The 21,802-nt window shown below is 43.3% G+C and overlaps 1 protein-coding gene across 1 annotated transcript in view; it reads right to left on the bottom strand.

Moving 5' to 3' along the window:
* The window catches only part of wdfy4 (WDFY family member 4), a 183,762-nt gene that overhangs the window by 46,179 nt on the left and 115,781 nt on the right, over nucleotides 1–21,802 (bottom strand). Inside the window, 9 exon segments of the mRNA XM_029641018.2 lie at nucleotides 159–279; nucleotides 458–606; nucleotides 6,750–6,961; nucleotides 7,163–7,229; nucleotides 10,035–10,226; nucleotides 10,455–10,532; nucleotides 18,216–18,325; nucleotides 18,601–18,783; nucleotides 18,892–19,013. Of these exon segments, the coding sequence (XP_029496878.2) occupies nucleotides 159–279; nucleotides 458–606; nucleotides 6,750–6,961; nucleotides 7,163–7,229; nucleotides 10,035–10,226; nucleotides 10,455–10,532; nucleotides 18,216–18,325; nucleotides 18,601–18,783; nucleotides 18,892–19,013 (1,234 nt within the window).

Raw genomic sequence — 21,802 nt, 5'->3', positions numbered from 1 at the left:
ACGGGAAACGATTCCACAACATTGCAACAACTTTCTAATAGACACATTGAAACACACCAACATGCAGATGGAGAAATATATATGTTTTAACATTTTACTCCAAAAAGTAGACTATATAGGGAATTAGGTGCCATTTCAGATTTGCCGTGTAAGTTCACCTCTAGAAGGAAACGCATAAAGCGGACATCTCTTATGTCCTGGTAGGGCCATCGTTTGCAGCTGGGGCTGGATGAAGATATGTCTTTAGTCAACATACTGGAAACGAACGCGTCACGCACACTGGGGGAAAGAGAGACACGGGGTGTGAACAACAGTTCATAATGATTCATATTCAATAGTATAGTATAGTATGTTTTCCCATATAGCCCTATATGTAAGTACACACAGGCATTGTCCAACTCATCTCTCTCTCTCTCACAAACACAGCCACACGTACGGACGCACGCACACACAGTACCCAGTGGGGTGGTGTTTTCTACAGCAGACGTCTCCTGCGGGGCTTAGGGTGAAGCCCTCACACATGTACAGACTGTCTGTCCCAAACAACAGCAGCCCCTCTGTTACAGACAGCCCACTGACCACCACCACACACACCTTCGCTTTAACCTTGGGGCAGAGAGGACACAACAGATCATAATTGTAAATGAAAAGTCAAGGTTATATTAAATTGTTAAATAAAGGTTATATTCACAATCAGTGTTACATCATGATAGTTCTGAAGTGTCTGTCCTATATCTGAAAGATACAATAAAGATCAGGGAACTTCTATATATATTTTGTACATATACACTGCCTTGCGAAAGTATTCGGCCCCCTTGAACTTTGCGACCTTTTGCCACATTTAAGGCTTCAAACATAAAGATATAAAACTGTATTTTTTTGTGAAGAATCAACAACAAGTGGGACACAATCATGAAGTGGAACGGCATTTATTGGATATTTCAAACTTTTTTAACAAATCAAAAACTGAAAAATTGGGCGTGCAAAATTATTCAGCCCCTTTTTACTTTCAGTGCAGCAAACTCTCTCCAGAAGTTCAGTGAGGATCTCTGAATGATCCAATGTTGACCTAAATGACTAATGATGATAAATACAATCCACCTGTGTGTAATCAAGTCTCCATATAAATGCACCTGCACTGTGATAGTCTCAGAGGTCCGTTAAAAGCGCAGAGAGCATCATGAAGAACAAGGAACACACCAGGCAGGTCCGAGATACTGTTGTGAAGAAGTTTAAAGCCGGATTTGGATACAAAAAGATTTCCCAAGTTTTAAACATCCCAAGGAGCACTGTGCAAGCGATAATATTGAAATGGAAGGAGTATCAGACCACTGCAAATCTACCAAGACCTGGCCGTCCCTCTAAACTTTCAGCTCATACAAGGAGAAGACTGATCAGAGATGCAGCCAAGAGGCCCATGATCACTCTGGATGAACTGCAGAGATCTACAGCTGAAGTGGGAGACTCTGTCCATAGGACAACAATCAGTCGTATATTGCACAAATCTGGCCTTTATGGAAGAGTGGCAAGAAGAAAGCCATTTCTTAAAGATATCCATAAAAAGTGTTGTTTAAAGTTTGCCACAAGCCACCTGGGAGACATACCAAACATGTGGAAGAAGGTGCTCTGGTCAGATGAAACCAAAATTGAACTTTTTGGCAACAATGCAAAACGTTATGTTTGGCGTAAAGCAACACAGCTCATCACCCTGAACACACCATCCCCACTGTCAAACATGGTGGTGGCAGCATCATGGTTTGGGCCTGCTTTTCTTCAGCAGGGACAGGGAAGATGGTTAAAATTGATGGGAAGATGGATGGAGCCAAATACAGGACCATTCTGGAAGAAAACCTGATGGAGTCTGCAAAAGACCTGAGACTGGGACGGAGATTTGTCTTCCAACAAGACAATGATCCAAAACATAAAGCAAAATCTACAATGGAATGGTTCAAAAATAAACATATCCAGGTGTTAGAATGGCCAAGTCAAAGTCCAGACCTGAATCCAATCGAGAATCTGTGGAAAGAACTGAAAACTGCTGTTCACAAATGCTCTCCATCCAACCTCACTGAGCTCGAGCTGTTTTGCAAGGAGGAATGGGAAAAAATGTCAGTCTCTCGATGTGCAAAACTGATAGAGACATACCCCAAGCGACTTACAGCTGTAATCGCAGCAAAAGGTGGCGCTACAAAGTATTAACTTAAGGGGGCTGAATAATTTTGCACGCCCAATTTTTCAGTTTTTGATTTGTTAAAAAAGTTTGAAATATCCAATAAATATCGTTCCACTTCATGATTGTGTCCCACTTGTTGTTGATTCTTCACCAAAAAATACAGTTTTATATCTTTATGTTTGAAGCCTGAAATGTGGCAAAAGGTCGCAAAGTTCAAGGGGGCCGAATACTTTCGCAAGGCACTGTATTTAACCCCTTATTTTTGGCACTAAAAATGTTTTTCCATGTATATACATGTTCCATAGATTTTTTTCAACTGGTACCAGGGGACCTTCAGACAAGTCTTGTGAGGACTGTGGGTGTCCTAGAGCAAAACAACTGACATGTACGTGTTCGTGAGAGTCGTATTAGTGTATAGCCCAAACTGTATGGACGCTACAGACAGAAGTTGGCAGATTGGCTGTACCAACTTCAGGCGAGTCCCAATAAGCTTGTAGAGAACATCATTGTGTTCGTGAGCGTCTCATCTTTCCATAGAGGGGTAATAGTTTATCAAAACATTTGGATGCTACGATGATTTTGTGAGAAACCCGATTTTCGGGATGTCTAATGGTCTGACAAACATTGCTCTAGCTCTGTCACCTTTCACCGCAGATGCGGACGTGTGACATAGGCGGATGTGGTTGATTGACATGCATCCAATGCAAAATAAATATCTCTAGCTTAAACTGACATTTTTATGGGGATTGTTTTTGTTATGCTAATTCGATTTCCATGGGGGCGCAGACATCGACCTTAGGGGGTTAATAGACAAGCACCGCACAAGGACAGAACTAGATCAATTTAAAATAAGAATACACACTTTCGTACATTTATGCCTTAGTATTCCATGCCTCATGTACTCATTATAACGGCAACACTGCAGCCATTAATTTTCCCATATATTGCGATCCTTTGCTCTACTGTTACAATTGCTTTGACCAAGCAGGTCCTGATATCCTAAATCGCATAGCACCAGTCGATCTGTGAAAAGGCCCATGGAGTTGGTGGAAGAATCCTTTAATTCATGGCCACTTGCTCAGCTGGGCCAGGGGCACTTTAATTAGGTCAGGTGGAAATGTCCGACAGATTTCAACTCCATAAGATGAGGAAATCGCCATCACCCGATCTTGCTGCTTTCTCTTCCTTAACTCCATCTGCTCCAGAAGTTCTGTGCGTCCATGAAGGCCACCGAATCTGTTACATTTCAGCTGAACTACCTGTTGCGATCGGGAGAGTGGGCCATCAGTTATTGTTTATAGTTATTACCGCAGAGCGCACGCTTCAAATCTATTGTGTAATGTAAATGGTCAATGATCACAGCCCTACAGATCATCACAGGCCAATTGTGCCATCGATATATGGTATTATGTAATGAAATGACATGTACATATGAAGACAAACTTGAAATATGAAATGTCATTGTTTGCTGAACTGATCAATTCTGATATCAAACTAATGGTGATAATAGATTGAATAACCGATCACTGTTTGAATTATTTGTATTATTCTTCTCATGATTATGATAAATAGTTATGAGCCAAAATGACTCAAGGATGATTCCTATTGACTTCTTACTGAACTGGATTGCTGAATGACCTAATTATGTTAATAATGAATGATTGTTATGGTTTGATCTTTATGATCTGTTTCCTTTGTTATGCAGCACAGACTACCCAGTAAATATACCACTTCATGGTTAAAGGAATTCCTGCCTCCGTCTCATCCATTCCTCTGTCACCTGACCTGTGACCACCTGTTCACCTTCATTGTCAGTCATCCTACCTGTCTAGCTACCCACACAGATTCCAATCTTTCAGTAAGCATCAAAGAGAATCTCACAACATCACGAACCATCCATGTCCTTGTTTGTTCTGTTTGACGTTAATACTATGCATATTTGTGATTCATAGACGAATGTAGCAACCTTGTTCACTAAATTCTCCTGACATGTATACAGCTACCTTGTTTCTCTAAAATCTCCTGACGTAAATAAAGCAACCCTGTTTTGCTAAATTCCCCTGGCGTGAATAAAGCTACCTTGTTTCGCTACATTTCCGAGATGAATAAAGCTACATGGTCATCTACAGTTATCGCCCTTAATAGGTAACATGTGGTAAAATATTGAGTTTTTACAGTACCACCCGTCAAGGATTTCATTAGGTAAGATTCATACCTTGAATCATGTGGAGTTTACTCCCACTAGAGATTCAACTTAATGGTTTATTGACTGAGAAGCTAATGCCATGCCATTGATTTCTCCCCAGAAACATTACCATCATAATCACACTATCGGCGGTGGAAGTCTAATTATGCTAAAGATTGTGTGTGGGGGGGTGCTGTGCTCCTGGATTAATAAGCGTGTAAATGCCTGTGTATCTGACAACGGCTCAGCAGGACACACACACACACCAACTAGCTAGGAGACAGTTGATACAACCATCGACTGTTTAAAAAAAAGATATATATATTAACATTATTAAAACACTCTGCTGGTTGATTTTGCTTTAACATGACCTGTTAATTAATATGGTTTCCACCTCAGCAACTTGTCTTACATTTCCATTGTAATTCCCCTATATCACATTCACACCCAGCAGCATCCACCAGTCACAAACGTACACACATATCACAAGAGGTTGGTAGCACCTTAATTGGAGAGAATGGGCTTATGTTAATGACTGGAGTGGGATTAGTGGAATGGTATAAATTATATCCAACACAATGTTTGATGCCATTCCATTTGCTCTGTTTCAGCCATTATTATGAGCTGTCATCCCATCAGCAGCCTCCACTGGTACATACACTTAGGCATACAAGTTATTTAGGTCAGTTAGAGGAGAGGTGTATGTATTAAGTAACCAGAGGTGTTCCATTGTAAAGTTTCAAATAGTAATGTGAAAACCATGAAACCCAGCCCAAGTCTACTTTTATGCTGCCATGGGACGTCAAGACATCATCACCACTCCAGGCTGCACATGATTGATCATTTTAATCACACGTCTTCATCATGATTAAAATGACACAGTCACCACTTCATTATTCAGATTATTAACATTGATTGATGGATAATAGAGAAACTGTCCCCCTTTTCACCAAGATGGCGGTGCTACCGCTATAGACTCAGAGCCTGAATGGACCCTGATGCTTGTATTATGTATGACTCTGAAGACAGTCACTGCTACGAGTGTGATTATGTGTGACTAATTCTATTGTCTCCCCTCATTTACCACTGTGTGTGAGTGTGTACATGCATGTGTGCGTGCACCTGCCCCTCCCTGTCTCTCTCCCTCTCTCGGCCCCAAGGGACCCACCACCCAAAAAACCATATGGGGCTCCAACGCACCCACAGGCCTCTCACAATGAATACTAATCAAATCACACACACTGGGAGAGAGAGGGGCCTAGTGATTATTAGGGAAATTAATCACTGCCACACACACAATAGGAAACCTGCTAAGTGATAAGAGCCTCTCGTCTGAACACACTGAACAAACACGAGCGAGTGAGTGTTCGCTCGCACACACACACACACCACACGCACATTCACAGTGTAATTGATGTAGAAAAAAACATTATTTATTGCCAACAGAAAAACTCCCCACAATAATATGCCTACAACCTACAGAGACCCTAACTAAAGTGACTATGAATTATCAAGCTGATGTGATTCAACTAATGGAGGGAGAGGAGGAAAAATGGAAGAAAAGAGGAGGACATCAGGTGAACTGAGGAAAGGATAAGTAGAAAATAGAAGGGAAGAGAAGGAGAGGTGGATGAGTGGAGGAGAGAGAGAGAGAGAGCAGTGGAGGAGTGAAGTGGAGGATAGGAGGGTTCTTATTGGTTGAGATGCTAATGTCACAACATTGAATTGTCCCAAGAAACATTACCATCATAATCACACTATCGGCAGTGGCAGTCTAATCATGCCAAGTACTGTATGTGTGTGTGGGAGGGGGTGGGCTCTAAGAATAGTGCTCCTGGATTAATAAGCGTGTAAAGGCCTGTGTATCTGACAACAGCACATCAGGACATACAGCCACATCAGCCAGCTAGCTGAGAGACAGTTGATACAACCTCCTACTGTTTTTTTGTTAATTCTTCTGTCAGAAACATTAGTAAAAGACTCTGCTCGTTGTCTGAGCTTTAAACAGCCCTGGGTTACCACAGGGTTACCACTGACTAACACAAACACACACATTAAACTAACTATAACAGATGAGATTCTGATAGCAGATGGGAGGTATTGGAATCCAATAGACTATCTGGACGATAAAAAAATATAGATCTCTCTCAAAGTGTGGGACTTTTCTGGTTGAGAAGACATCATACTGGATAACAAACCAACTGGTCTTTGTAACATGTTAAAGATGTCTTTTTTATGACAAGATCAAAACCTTGTGGGAAAGACGTCACATTTTGGTTGATATCTGGTCAGATCTGATTAAAACATGATAAATATTTCTATTTCTGGTTGCTAAAAATACATTATTTTTCCAGTATACAACCTGACACACACAAACACACACACACTCACCTCTTCCTCAGGGACCAGCTCCTGTAGTATGGTGTGTGTGTGGCTGCAGGTGTGTGTATGTGAGCAGGGCTCAGGGGTGGTGGACGCTGGGGCGAAGAGCTCAGTGAGAGGTGCAGTAGTCTCAGTCAGGACAGGGAAAAAGGTTAGGCGGTTACAGTCCTCTCCACCATCCTCCTCTTCCTCTGTCCCTGGCTCAAACAGGATCCTTGACTCTGGAACACATGCAGAGACACATGAGTGTGGGCACAGGTGCTAAGTGGGTAGAGCACAGCGCTTGCAATGCCAAGATTGTTGGTTCGATTCCCACTGGGGCCATCCATACGAAAAATGGATGCACGCATGACTGTAAGTTGCTTTGGATAAAATTGTCTGCTAAATATTATATTATGTCAGGTGTGTGTCTCTGGTCTTACCTGAGTCAGTCTCTGTCCTTCCTTTGCTCTCCTCTGGCAGACCATTTCTCACACACATATCTGCCAACTACACAGCAACACAGAGAGGACAGATGAAGCAAATACGATGGCGCCGTAGGGGAGGGCTGCCATCTTACCGGCTCTCAACCAACCATGCTATTTTGTTTATTTTTTCGCGTTGTTCGTAACTTGTTTTGTACATAATGTTGCTGCTACCGTCTCTTATGACCGAAAAAAGCTTCTGGACATCAGAACTGCGATTGCTCACCTCAAACTGAAAGAAGAGTTCTTCTTCAATGAGTCGGAGGGGAGGGATATACTACTACAGACACCCGACTAGGCCCAGATCCCCGTAATTCACCGGATAAGAAAACTGAGATTTAGTGGAAAAAGATCCGGGTGCCTTGTGAGGATCAGGCGACGAGTGGCTAACTTGCCCTTGCCTTCCGTCCTGCTAGCTAATGTTGGAAAATAAATGGGGACGAGCTGAAAGCATGTATATCCTACCAACGAGTCGTGGCTGAATGACGACATTAAGAACATACAGCTGGCGGGTTACACACTCCATCAGCAGGACAGAACAGCAGCCTCTGGTAAGACATGGGGTGGGGGCCCTATGCATATATGTGAACAACAGCTGGTGCACGATATCTAAGAAAGTCTCAAGGTTTTGCTCATCTGAGGTAGAGTAGCTCATGACAAGCTGTAGACCGAACTGTCCACCTAGAGAGTTGTCATCTGTATTTTTAGTAGCTGTCAACATACCATCACAGTCCACTGCTGGCACTAAAAACTGTGTTCAAACGCTCATCCAGAGGCGGCGCTCCTAGTGGCCGGGAACTTTAATGCAGGGAAATTTAAATAACTTTTACCTAATTTCTATCAGCATGTTAAAAGTGCAACCAGAGGAACAAAAAATTCTAGACCACCGTTACTCCACACTCAGAGACGCGTACAAAGCTGTCCCTCGCCCTTCATTTGGCATATCTGACCATAATTCTATCCTCCTGATTCCTGCTTACAAGCAAAAATAAAAGCAGGAAGCACCAGTGACTCGGGGGCCTTTCAGGGGTGTGTGCTCAGCCCCCTCCTGTACTCCCTGTTCACTCATGACTGCACGGCCAGGCACAACTCCAGATCCTCAAAAGGTTCTACAGCTGCACCATCGAGAGCATCCTGACGTGTTGCATCACTGCCTGGTATGGCAACTGCTCGGCCTCTGACTGCAAGGCACTACAGAGGGTACTGAGTACGGCCCAGTAGATCACCGGGGTCAAGCTTCCTGCCATCCAGGACCTCTATACCAGGCGGTGTCAGAGGAATGCCCCGCACATTGACATTGACTCTGTACCAGTACCCCCTGTATATAGCTCCGCTATTGTTATTTACTGCTGCTCTTTAATGATCTCTTACCTTTTTTGTATATTTTCTTAAAACTGTATGTTGGTTAACCTCTTGAACCTATGGGGGCGCTGTGTCATTATTGGATAAAAAGACGTGCCCGTTTTAAGCGCAATATTTTGTCACGAAAAGATGCTCGACTATGCATGGAATTGACAGCCTTGGAAAGACACAACTCTGACGTCTCCAAAACTGCAAAGATATTATCTGTGCGTGCCCCAGAACTAATGCAACAGGCGAAACCAAGATGAAGTTTCATACAGGAAATGCCCCGGATTCTGAAGGCGCTGTGTTCCAATGTCTCCTTATATGGCTGTGAATGCGCCAGGAATGAGCCTGCGCTTTCTGTCTATTCCCCGAGGTGTCTGCAGCATTGTGACGTGTTTGTAGGCATATCATTGGAAGATTGACCATAAGAGACTACATTTACCTGGTGTCCCCCCCGGTGTCCTGTGTGCGTAATCTGTAGGTCCATGCGCGTTCCATTTCTTCTGAATTGAAAGTAAACTGCCACGATGGATTTTATCGTCGATAGATATGTGAAAAACACCTTGAGGATTGATTCTAAACATTGTTTGCCATGTTTCTGTCGATATTATGGAGTTAATTTGGAAAAAAGTTTGCGTTTTAATTACTTTTTTTTTTCCTTAACCAAACGTGATGAACAAAACGGAGCGATTAGTCGACACAAATAATATTTTTGTAAAAACGGAACATTTGCTATCTAACAGAGTCTCCTCATTGAAAACATCTGAAGTTCTTCAAAGGTAAATGATTTTATTTGAATGCTTTTATGGTTTTTGTGGAAAATGTTGCATGCTGAATGCTAACGCTAAATGGTACATTAGCCATCAATACTGTTACACAAATGCTTGTTTTGCAATGGTTGAGAAGCATATTTTGAAAATCTGAGATGACAGTGTTGTTAACAAAAGGCTAAGCTTGAGAGCAAATAGATTAATTTCATTTCATTTGCGATTTTCATGAATAGTTAACGTTGCGTTATGGTAATGAGCTTGAGGCTGTAGTCACGATACCGGATCCGGGATGGCTCGACGCAAGAAGTTAAGTGCTTGTGAGTACACACTACTCAAAGAACAGCCATTACACTCATAAAACAACTGGTTTCAACTGGGCACAAGTTAATTTAGCTGAGCCGATGATTTGTTTCTGTGAAAACTGATCCTAGATCAGCAATTCTACTTTGAGATGTTGCTGTATGAATACGTTCCCCAGTGTCCACATGCAGGAGGACTTCACATAATCAAAGATTGGTACTGATTCAAGTAGAAATGTCTTACATTAATCATTGTTACTGTGTTCATTAATGACGTAGCGATGTAAAACCTAATGGAGAGAGACAGAAAGAGAGAGAAGCTATAGACTCGTAGAGAGAGAGGCTGACAAAGAGGGAATAGAGAGAGATACAGTTGAGTGTGAGACAGCTATGGTATACAGTAAGGGCCAGTACCCGTTTGGAGTGTCGCTGGGCTCTCCTGCGGATGCGAGGCCTGGTGCGGTTGGGGCCTTCAGCTGCATCCTGGACCCAGCCTCGTGTCAGCACCACCCCCGGCCCCGGGCCGAACACACCCCTCTCCCTTAGCAGCTCCTCCTCCACACACAGCCACATAGTCCCCAACCGCTCCCACTCATTATCACACAGCTGCAGGAGAGGGAAAGGAATGTAAAAATAAACATTGAGGGAGATAAGAAGAGCGTGAAAATGACGTATGGGGAACATTAGAGGCATGTCAGAATTATGTTGGGGAACCATAAGAGGAATGTAAAATTATGCTCGGGGAATGTAATAGGAATACTGTAGGAATGTAAAAATGTTCCACAAAAGGCTGTTCAATCACATTCTATATGGGCACAAAAGATCTCGCAGTACCTGTGTGTGGTTCTTCCTCAGCTTCTCAAACATCTCCTGACCTCTCTTCAAATGGGCCTCCATACAAGACAGGAACTCCTAGAAAGGAGGAGAGAAACAGAGAGACAAATCAAATCAAATTTTATGGTCACATACATGTTTAGCCGATGTTATTGCGGGTGTAGTTATTGTTTCTAGCTCCGACAATGCAGAAATATCTAACAAGTAATATCTAACAATTTCACAACATATACCCAATACACACAAATCTAAGTAAAGGAATGGAATTAGGAATATATAAATTAACAATGTCAGAGCTCAAGTGGCTCAAATAGCCAAACACTATGCCACTTGTAGTTTCTTCTCCGTAATGAGTTTGGATCTGAGTATCGCCTCGACAATTTCTAGAATGCAAACACATTCTGTTCTGATTGGTCCCAGAAACTGATGGGTTGGGCCAGAGCCAGAACACACGTGGTTAAAGCGACGTTTAGAAAATGTGTCATTTGCCTCCCAAGTGGCACAGTGGTCAATGCACTGCATCACAGTGCGAGCTGTGCCACTAAAGATCCTGGTTCGAGTCCAGGCTCTGTCGCAGCTGGCCGTGACCAGGAGACCCATGAGGCGGAGCACAATTAGCCTAGCGCTGTCTGGGTTAGGGGAGGGTTTGGCTGGCAGGGATGTTCTCGTCCCATCGCTCACTAGTGACTCCTGTGTCAGGCTGGGCACAATGCACGCTGACACGGTCGCAAGGTGTACAGGCGCCTTGGTGCAGCTTGGCTGGGTTGTGTTTATGATGACGTACGGCTCTCGACCTTCACCTCCCCCGAGTCCATGCGAGAGTTGCAGCAATGGGACAAGACTGTAACTACCAATTGGATACCACGAAATAGGGGTAAAACATTTATAATAAAAGACAATGTAACGTCAAAATGAGGTCTGTTGTACAAAAAGTCATCTGCGATTGGATCATCTCTAACCAGAGTATGAAAGCCTGGTTAGAGATGATTTGATACTCTGATGATCCAATTGCGGATGACTTTTTTGTACAACAGACCTCATTTTGATGTTGCCACAAATGACTTCAACAATGGCAGTCTAAGACTGAACTACACCTTTCTGCCACCTTTCTACCCTGCTAAAGCTGCCCTGGTCAACTGTAAGTTATGTTATTGTGAAGTGGAAACGTCTTGGAGCAACAACTGCTCAGCCGAGAAGTAGCGCGGAAAAATCATCTGTCCTTGGTTGCAACACTCACTAACAAGTTCCAAACTGCCTCTGAAAGAACGTCAGCACAATAACTGTTCGTCAGGAGCTTCATGAATTGGTTTCCATGGCCGAGAAGCCGCACACGAGCCTAAGATCAACATGCGCAATGCCAAGTGTCGGCTGGAGTGGTGTAAACCTCACCGTCATTGGACTCTGGAGCAGTGGAAAAGCGTTCTCTGGAGTGATGAATCAAGCTTCACCATCTGGCAGTCCGATGGACAAATCTGGACAAATCTTGGTTTACCTGTCTCAACGCATAGTACCAACTGTAAAGTTTGGTGGAGGAGGAATGGTTGGGCTAGGCCCCTTAGTTCCAGTGAAGGGATATCTTAACTCGACAGCATACAATGAAATTCTAGATGATTCTGTGTTTCCAACTTTATGGCGAAGTTTAGGGAAGGCCCTTTTCTGTTTCAGCATCACAATGACCCTGTTAAAGAACTTGACTGGCCTACAAAGAGCCCTGACTTCAACCCCATCAAACACCTTTGGGATGAATTGAACCGCCGACCGCTAGCGAGGCCTAATTGCCCAGCAGCAGTGCCCAACCTCAATAATACTCTTGTGGCTGAAAGCAAATCCCAGCAGAAATGTTACAAATGTTTGTGGAAAGAAGAGTGTTAAAGCAGCAAAGAAGAAACCAACTCCATATTAATGCACATGATTTTGGAATGAGATGTTCTATGAGCAGGTGTCCACATACTTTTGGTCATATAGTGTATGTAGCGAACATAAAGAAGTGAAAGGATTCAGTCTGAGTCGTCAGACAACACTACTATGACTATCCCTCATAGTGTGTTACATCATAAAACAAATATCTAAAAAATCACTGAAAAAAATGAAAATTATAATCAATGTGCAGTGATCATTTAGACCATTTCTACAGTACTGTGTGTGTAAAAACAACACACCTCAATAACTCTGTATGAAAAACAATGTCCCATCTTTTCCTTATCTTACCTTATCTTTTCCACTTCCCATACTGCGTATTCATATTAGTATTGTTTGTTTCATCATGAAATTACCATACACTCATATAATTACAGCTCATATAAATTGCATTCAGTGGGTGAAATAAGCTAGTGGCTACACAGCTTTCCAATAATACTGTCTATGGATCTAAACCTTTGGTGTCTGTGATCTAATTAGCTTAAACATTAATATCTCACTGGTACGCTGCGGCAGTGGGCAGGGTGCAGTGGTGTGTCTGTGCGTTCTTGTGTGTGTCTTTGTGTGTGTGCATGTCCTTCTACTACATTAGCACTAGCTAGTGACACTTAGGACTCACATTGGCACGGCTCACAGAATCATTAAGACAATCATCACAACATAGGCCTCACTGAGAGGGTGAAACAACACATCTCCTGCCATAACATGTGACCGAGAATGCACATTTCAGTCGGTTACAGACAGAACATTACAGACTAAATGAACATGCTGCAGACTTGAGCTTCAGTCATGGTCGTGGATGGCTAACTCGATTTCTTTGTGGTATTGGTAATCATATTTCTCTGCTCTACTGCCTACACCTGGGGAAATAAATGCAATGTTTTATTAAATACTTATTTTTTTGTTTAAAAAAAAAGAAACAGAATATAAAATCCTTGTGCGTCAATCTAAGTAACATAATCACAAAATCCCCATCAAAATCTGTCAGTTTAAAGATAGAGATACGAGTTTTTACACATACTATGTTGGCCTTCCGCATCTGGGGTGAAAGATGGCCGAGCTACAGCAAACAGTGTTTGACTGACCATGAGACATTCTGAAAATCGGTCATCTCACGAAAACGTCTATAGAGTTCCAACGGGTTGGCATACAAACTATTTCTCCGGTTTGCTCTACAACCCCCACAACTGTCACGGGACTTGTCTGAAAGAAACCCATACAAACGAGTGGAAGTATGGAGGTAGTTTTGTGCCAACAAAAATAAGAGGGTAACTATGTGTCAAAAAAAAAAAAACATTACCTGAGCTTTCTAGATATAGGACAGACATAGGACAGACACTTCAAAATCTTATTCCTTATTATTTATTTATTTACTATCTTTTTTGACATTTATGAATGTGTTTTTCAATGCGTTTCTATGGGCTACAGTAGTAAAGGCCGAATTCAATATTTTATCAAATATATTTTTTATACATCATTTTTATACCTAAAGGGGTACTAAAATTCAAAATCAATGCGCTGAATGATCCATGCTATGACCATATTAAAACAATTCCATATGTTAGCTTAGTACACCCCCACCCCCAACCCCCAAGAGCTTGAACTCTCATCCCTGATACAGATTGAAACCCTAGTGACTGTATATGGCATTCCAAAAGCAGGCAAAAATGTGACAATACAGTATAGAAGACAGAAACAAATTAAGGAAGAATTGGAAGCGAAATTGAAGAAATATTAAAGAGAGACAAGAAATGGGCCTAATAAAGTTGATCAAATGAAGCCACATTTTAAAAGATAAACACACCGTCGCTGCCATCACTGTAATGTGTATGAATTGCACCAGTCCCTCCTGCATCAAAGCACCCCCACAACATGATGCTGCCACCACTGTGCTCCATAGTTGGGATGGTGTTCTTCGGCTTGCAAGCCTCCCCCTTTTTCCTCCAAACATAATGATGGTCATTATGGCCAAACAGTTCTATTTTTGTTTCATCAGACCAGAGGACATTTCTCCAAAAAGTATGATCTTTGTCCCCATGTCCAGTTGCAAACTGTAGTCTGGCTTCTTTTTGGTGGTTTTGGAGCAGTGGCTTCTTCCTTGCTGAGCGGCCTTTCAGGTTACATCGATATAGGACTAATTTTACTGTGGATATAGATACTTTTGTACCTGTTTCCTCCAGCATCTTCACAAGGTCCTTTGCTGTTGTTCTGGGATTGATTTGCACAGATTGTTTGTACAGATGAACGTGGTACCTTCAGGCATTTGGAAATTGCTCCCAAGGATGAACCAGACTTGTGGAGGTCTACACATTTTTCTTCTGAGGTCTTGGCTGATTTCTTTGGATTTCCCCATGATGTCAAGCAAAGAGGCACTGAGTTTGAAGGTAGGCCTTGAAATACATCCACAGGTACACCTCCAATTGACTCAAATGATGTCAATTAGCATATCAGAAGCTTCTAAAGAGATTACATACTTTTCTGGAATTTTCCAAGCCATTTAAAGGCACATTCAACTTAGTGTATGTAAACTTCTGACTCACTGGATTTGTGATACAGTGAATTATAAGTGAAATAATCTGTCTGTAAACAATTGTTGGAAAAATTGTGTCATGCACAAAGTAGATGTCCTATCCAACTTGCCAAAACTATAGTTTGTTAACAATAAATTTGTGGAGTGGTTGAAAAATGAGTTTTAATAATGACTCCAACCTAACTGAATGTAAAATTCCGACTTCAACTGTATTTGATTTTGAATTTCAGGACCTTTAGGATATAAAAATATATACAGTATATAAAAAATTGGATAACATATAGATGTTGTCATTTACTACTAAAGCCCATAGAAACGCATTAAATAACATATTCATAATAGGCTCAAATAAATCATAAGAAACAAGGTTTTGAAATTTCTGTCCTAAATCTAAGAGATATTTTTTTAAACTCAGGAAATATATACAGTGCCTTCAGAAAGTATTCAGACACACTTTTTGCAAATTTTTCCACATTTTGCTAAGTTTTCTTCATCAATCTACACACAATACACCATAATGACAAAGCAAAACCAGCCTTATTGGATATGACACTACAAGCTTGGCACACCTGTATTTGGGGAGTTTCTCCCATTCTTCTCTGCAGATGCCCTCAAGCATCTGTCAGCTTATATGGGGAGTGTTCCTGCACAGCTATTTTCAGGTCTCTTCAGAGATGTTTGATTGGGTTCAAGTCCGGGCTCTGGCTGGGCCACTCAAGGACATCAAATCAAATCAAAATTGATTTGTCACATTCGTTGAATACAACAGGTGTAGACCTCACAGTGAAATGCTTACATCCAAGCCCTTAACCAACAATGCAGTTTTAATAAAAACAAGAGTTAAGTAAAAAATGGAAAATTAAAGTCACAAATAATTAAAGAGCAGCAATAAGATAACAATAGCGAGACTATTTACAGGGGGTACCGGTACAGAGTCAATGTGCAGGGCCACTGTTTAGTTGAGGTAATTGAGGTAATATGTACATGTAGGTAGCGTTAAAGTGGCTATGCATAGATAATTAACAGAGAATACCAGCAGAGTAAAAGAGGGGGAGGGGGCAATGCAAATAGTCCGGGAAGACAATTTATTAGCTGTTCAGGAGTCTTATGGCTTTGGGGTAGAAGCTGTTAAGAAGCCTTTTGGTCCTAGACTTGGTGCTCTGGTACCACTTCCCATGCGGTAGCAGACAGAACAGTCTGTGACTAGGGTAGCTGGAGTCTTTTACCATTTTTAGGGCCTTCCTCTGACACCGCCTGGTATAGAGGTCCTGGATGGCAGGAAGCTTGGCCCCAGTGATGTACTGGGCTGTACACACTACCCTCTGTAGCACCTTGCGGTCAGAGGCTGAGCAGTCATCATACCAGGCAGTGATGCAACCAGTCAGGATACTCTCGATGGTGCAGCTGTACAACCAAATTGTTTCAGTTTCCCGAGGGGGAATAGGCTTTGTCGTGCCCTCTTCACGACTGTATTGGTGTGTTTGGACCATGACAGTTTGTTGGTGATGTGGACACCAAGGAACTTGAAGTTCTCAACCTGCTCCACTACAGTTGTCCTGGCATCACATGGCAGGGTCTCTGACCTCCTTCCTATAGGCTGTCTCATTGTTGTCTGTGATCAGGCCTACCACTGGAGTTGTGCCTGGCCATGCAGTCATGAGTGAACAGGGAGTATAGAAGGGGACTGAGCACGCACCACCTGGGGATGGCCTGTCAGGACGTCCAGGATCCAGTTGCAGAGGGAGGTGTTCAATCCCATGGTCCTTAGCTTAGTAATGAGCTTCGAGGGCACTATGGTGTTGAACACTGAGCTGTAGTCAATGAATAGCATTCTCTCATAGGTGTTCCTTTTGTCCAGGTGAGAAAGGTCAGTGTGGAGTGCAATATACATTGCATCATCTGTGGATCTGTTGGGGCGGTATGCAAATTGGAGTTAGTGTATCTGGTATAATGGTGTTGACGTGAGCCATGACCAGCCTTTCAAAGTACTTCATAGCTACATAGTGCTACGGGTTGGTAGTCATTTAGGCAGGTTACCTTAGTGTTCTTGGGCACATTCGGAGACTTGTCCGAAAGCCACTCCTGCGTTGTCTTGGCTGTGTGTTTAGGGTCAGTGAAGGTGAACCTTCACCCCCAGTCTGAGATCCTGAGCGCTCTAGAGCAGGTGCACTTCAGTCGAGTCTCCTGACACATAGTGTTTGTGAGAGTCTCCCCGTTCTATAAAGTGGTCATAATAGTGTTGTAGGTTAATTACATGAGAAGACCGATTTTCTGGATGTCTCATGGTCTGACGAACACCGCTTGTTGCGGGGCCAATGTGATAAAAAATATATTCTGTTAAATCCTATTTCCTGACTGTGCCTTTCAGAAGGTAGAGACCATTCATCAAGCAGTCGATGGTCTGTCAGCAGATGATATGATAAAGAAGAACACAAAAAAATCATGTTTTCATCAGATTTGTACAGCTAAAATTACCAACGCCTGTTTAGGTGGCTCGACACGCGCACACGCACACGCACACACACACACACAGTATTGTATAGATAACCTTGTGGGGACACAGAATTCAGTCGCAATCAAAATCTTTTTTTTTGACCTTATCCCCAAAACCTAACCTTAACACTAACCCTAAACCTAACCCTATCTCCTAACCCTAAAACTAACCCTAGCTCCTAACGCTAAACCTAATTCTAATGCTAATTTTAACCTTAATCCACTAGAAATAGTATTTGACCTTGTGGGGACAAACAAAACGTCCCCAGTTGGTCAACTGTTTGTTTACTATTCTTCTGGGGACGTCTAGTCCCCACAAGTGTAGTCAAACATGTCCACATGCACCTAAAGCACCACACACACACCAATGTCACTGTGCTGTGTGCGTTGGTCCGTCCAGCCCTGTGGGCGTGTTTTGATTATGTCTGTAAATGGATCTGGATTGTCCCATCTGACCACCCCTCAGTGGGCCCAGTAATTGATATCTGTTAGTTTTATCTGTAGTAATACACAGACACATACACACACGCTCAGGCTGCTGTTGAAGGTTAAAGACACGCTTTTTGTTGTTTTCCTCCCGAAACACGCTGCCCACATCATTATTTCCTCCTGCAGATGAAGACGTCGCACCATCTGGATCAGGACGTGGAGACGTATTACTCATGCGCACAGGCATGAAATTACAGCGTCTGTCTGTTTTTCAGTCTTGCCCCACAAACTGTGTTTGTTTGTGTGTGTGTGTCTGTGCATGTCTCTCCGTGTGTGTGTGTGTGTGTGTGTGTGTGTGTGTGTGTGTGTGTGTGTGTATGTGCATGTGTTACCTCCACAGTGCCAGTTTCTCTCCCCAGTCGTTTGTGGACAGAGCGAATAGCAGAGCTGATTACACTATCTTTCCTCTGGATGGTGCTAGTCAGCTTCCTCTTCACATTGCCTGACGGGACAAAAATCATCAATCCTTCAGTCAGACATACAAGTGCAAATACAAGTACAAATACAAGTGCAGGCCTGAGTATATTACAAGATCGGTAGATCATACTGATTTGGTTCACTTTTTCAGGTATAAAGATCTGATATTCTGTGCAGGCCTGCGTCTCACCTGTGTGTATACCTGAGTGATGTGTATGTACGTCAATTAATGTGTGTGGTTTAACCTGTGTGTATACCCGAGTGATGTCTGTCTATGTCCATGCCTGTGTGTGGTCTCACCTGTGTATAACTGCCACACCTTGAGTGCTGTCTCTTCCCACAAAGGGCTGATGTCACTCATGCTGATAGGTCCCATCCTCTGCGTCTGATTAGCTGAGAGCTCAATCTTATAGGTGTCTTCTAGAATGGTGCGTCTCTCAGTAAGGATCTTAGACCACACAGACTCTACTTGGGACATCAGCTCTGTAACACACACACACATTCAGCTCACTCATGGGTTATGGATGCAGGCCTTGACCAGGGACAACAGCTCAGCTGTCCCTACTGTCACACATGCACACACAGTCCTACCTGTGTCTGAATCGGGTACTTGGCTGAGTGTGGTAGTGTGGCTGGTCTTGAGAGGGAACAGATGAGACAGGATTCTCCGCTGGTGTTTCTTGTGACTTTCAAACCCAAAGCCTTCTGGGTAGCTGTAGGGCACATAAAAAAATCCCCATAGCATAGACCTACAATTAATACAAAGCCAGTGGCGATGTGTCATTAAGGGCAGGTGGGGCTGAGCCCACCTGTTTTGAGCCACACCTGTTTAGCTAAAATAATAATAATAATAATAACAATAATAATAAATATATATATAAACATATTGTGTCAAAGAAGGGGGTCGAGTGATAAGTGGCAGATATGTGAGAGCAGAACTAATAAACGGGCTCTGCCCGATCACTAAAATGGCCACCCCTGTCAGAACTACAGATCACAAAATGGCCGACCGCCAAAACTACAAGTCCCAGAAGCAAGGGGAACCCTCAGAAGGTGGAGCCGACCCACAGATAAAGGGTCAAGAAAAACCAGGAAGAAGGAGAGAGAGTCCTGTTCGAAAGAACTCTCATTCTTGGGTGATTTGGTGACAGTTTACCACTTAGTTTGTGACAAATGCTCCTAACCTTGAAGAGGTTTGCCACACGTGGTGGAGAATGCGGGCATGGACTAACATACCACTGGTTAGGTAGAAGGAAAAAATAAATAAATGTTCAGTTAGCACTCCAAAGGGGAGTCAGGTTTTTTGGGGGGGCTTTGTTTGGTTAGGACAGTTTTTCAGGAAAATTAGTATGGAGGGAGCCATACAGGCCCTGTTACAAGCGGCGGCCGCCCAACAAGAGGCAACTAGAGCTCAACAAATAGTTCATCAGGATGCAATGCGAATGTATCAGGACACGTTACAGATCCAGCACCGCACCAACCAGCTGCTCACAGAAGAGCAAGAGAGAAAGACCCGGGAGTTAAGAGAAGGCCTAAAGGGGCTAGCGGACCAAATTGGGGCTCAATTACCAGCTGCAAATACCCAGAGGAGGGCCAATCATTTTCTTCAAAAAATGACAGCGCAGGATGATGTGGAAGCATATCTTACCACCTTCGAAAGGACGGCAGAGAGGGTAAGGCTGTCCCAACATATAGAGGGGGAAGAGAGCAGCGTGGGGCCATGAGGAAAGAATCAGAATCAGGCCGAGACACTAAGGGAATCTTAGACATCGCCCGGGAAACCTGGGAGCACCAATCCACCCCATATACTAGTGTCATAGAGCACGTCACGGCAATGCAAGACAGGATAGCCACAGTCATGCCCATCGTCAGAGAGCACATGAGACAAACACAAGAACACCAGTGGCGCACTTATAACTGGCAGGATACCCTGAGGGAATTTCAACCGGGAGATAAGGTGTTAGTGCTGATCCCCACGGTAGAGTGTAAACTACTAGCCACATGGAAAGGACCATATGAAGTACTGGAGAGAATAGGAGAAGTCAATTATCGGATCCGACAGCCAGGTCGACGGCCCCAGGAACAGATTTATCACATAAACCTGTTAAAAGCATGGAGAGAGAGAGAAACACTAATGGTCACATACCCCACACACATTCATGAGACAGCCAAAGTAAATATTTCACCCACTCTGTCCCCAGCGCAAGTACAGGAAGTAAAGACCCTGATCCAGAAAAACAGATGTGTTTTCAGAGGTACCTGGCCGAACTGAGGTTACGGCTCATGATATCGTTTCCCTACCAGGGAGAAAAGTGAGACTGAGAAAATGTTGACAGCTGGAGTGGTCGAAGAGTCACATAGTGAGTGGTCTAGCCCAATTGTGATGGTCTCCAAGCCCGATGGGTCTTTGCGGTTCTGTAACGACTTTCGGAAGGTAAATGAAATCTCGAAGTTTGATGCCCCAGCCACCTTTCAACGGCTCATGGACAAAGTCCTAAAACCGCACGTATATATATATACACACATACACATACTTTTAGTTGTCTGTTTTTACCAAGATGGCGTAGCAGTGAAGACGTGTTTTGGTCGTGTCCCGTGTATTTTTTGTATATATATTTCAATTCTATTTTCAATCGCTTTTCAATTTTTAATTCGATTATACCTTCCGGTAACCTGTCTCACCCAATGTGATACGGTTTCTCTATTATTTTTAATTTTAGAACACATTCAAGAACCTCCAGAAGCTAACCAGCTAATTAGCTATTCAGTCATTGTTAGCCACTGCTAGTGGCTTTTACCTTCTGCACAGATACCAGCCCTGTTCTTAGCCTGGATAAAACTCGCCAGTCTACTAGTATCGGACTGTCTCTCCACAACAACGCCGGATTCCTGCCGTAATCCCTGGACCACTACTTCTGATCTTCACAGCTAGCTTGCAGCTAGCTAACTCACCATGGCACCTAGTACCAAAGCTATCCCTGAGGCCCTACTCCCGGCCTACTCCGCTGTTCACCCGAACCTCACTCATACACGGCTAGAGCCCGATACTCCACCGGATCCTTGCTGTAAACTCTGGACCTTGGCACCGGATCACCGCTGCTACCAATTGGCTATATTGGCTAACGCCACTGCCACGAAGCTAGCACCAGTTAGCCGTGAGCCAGGCGCATCTAAATTCTACAATACCTCTGTCGACATCTGGCTTGGATTCTCTGTTGACACGGCGCCCCGCCGCACCACCATGACTGGTCTGCCGATAAATACTCCATCCGCTGTGCCTTCAACCGGCCTCCGTCGGAGGGCTACTAACTTTAAACGCCTTGTCGCCTGCTAACGTAGTGGCGGGTTCCCTGTTCCATCTACTGCTGCCCCCTGGACACTATGATCACTTGGCTACAGAGCTGATGCCTGCTGGACTGTCCATTAATCACGGTACTCCATATTTTTTTATCTGTCGGCCCCAGCCGCAAACTCAGGCTCTGTGTGTAGTTAATCCGACCCT

The sequence above is a fragment of the Oncorhynchus nerka genome, linkage group LG28 (assembly GCF_034236695.1).
Source record: "Oncorhynchus nerka isolate Pitt River linkage group LG28, Oner_Uvic_2.0, whole genome shotgun sequence".
In the NCBI taxonomy this organism is placed as follows: domain Eukaryota; kingdom Metazoa; phylum Chordata; class Actinopteri; order Salmoniformes; family Salmonidae; genus Oncorhynchus; species Oncorhynchus nerka.
The sequence above is the reverse complement of the archived record's forward strand: the minus strand, read 5'-3'. Positions and strand labels throughout refer to the sequence as shown.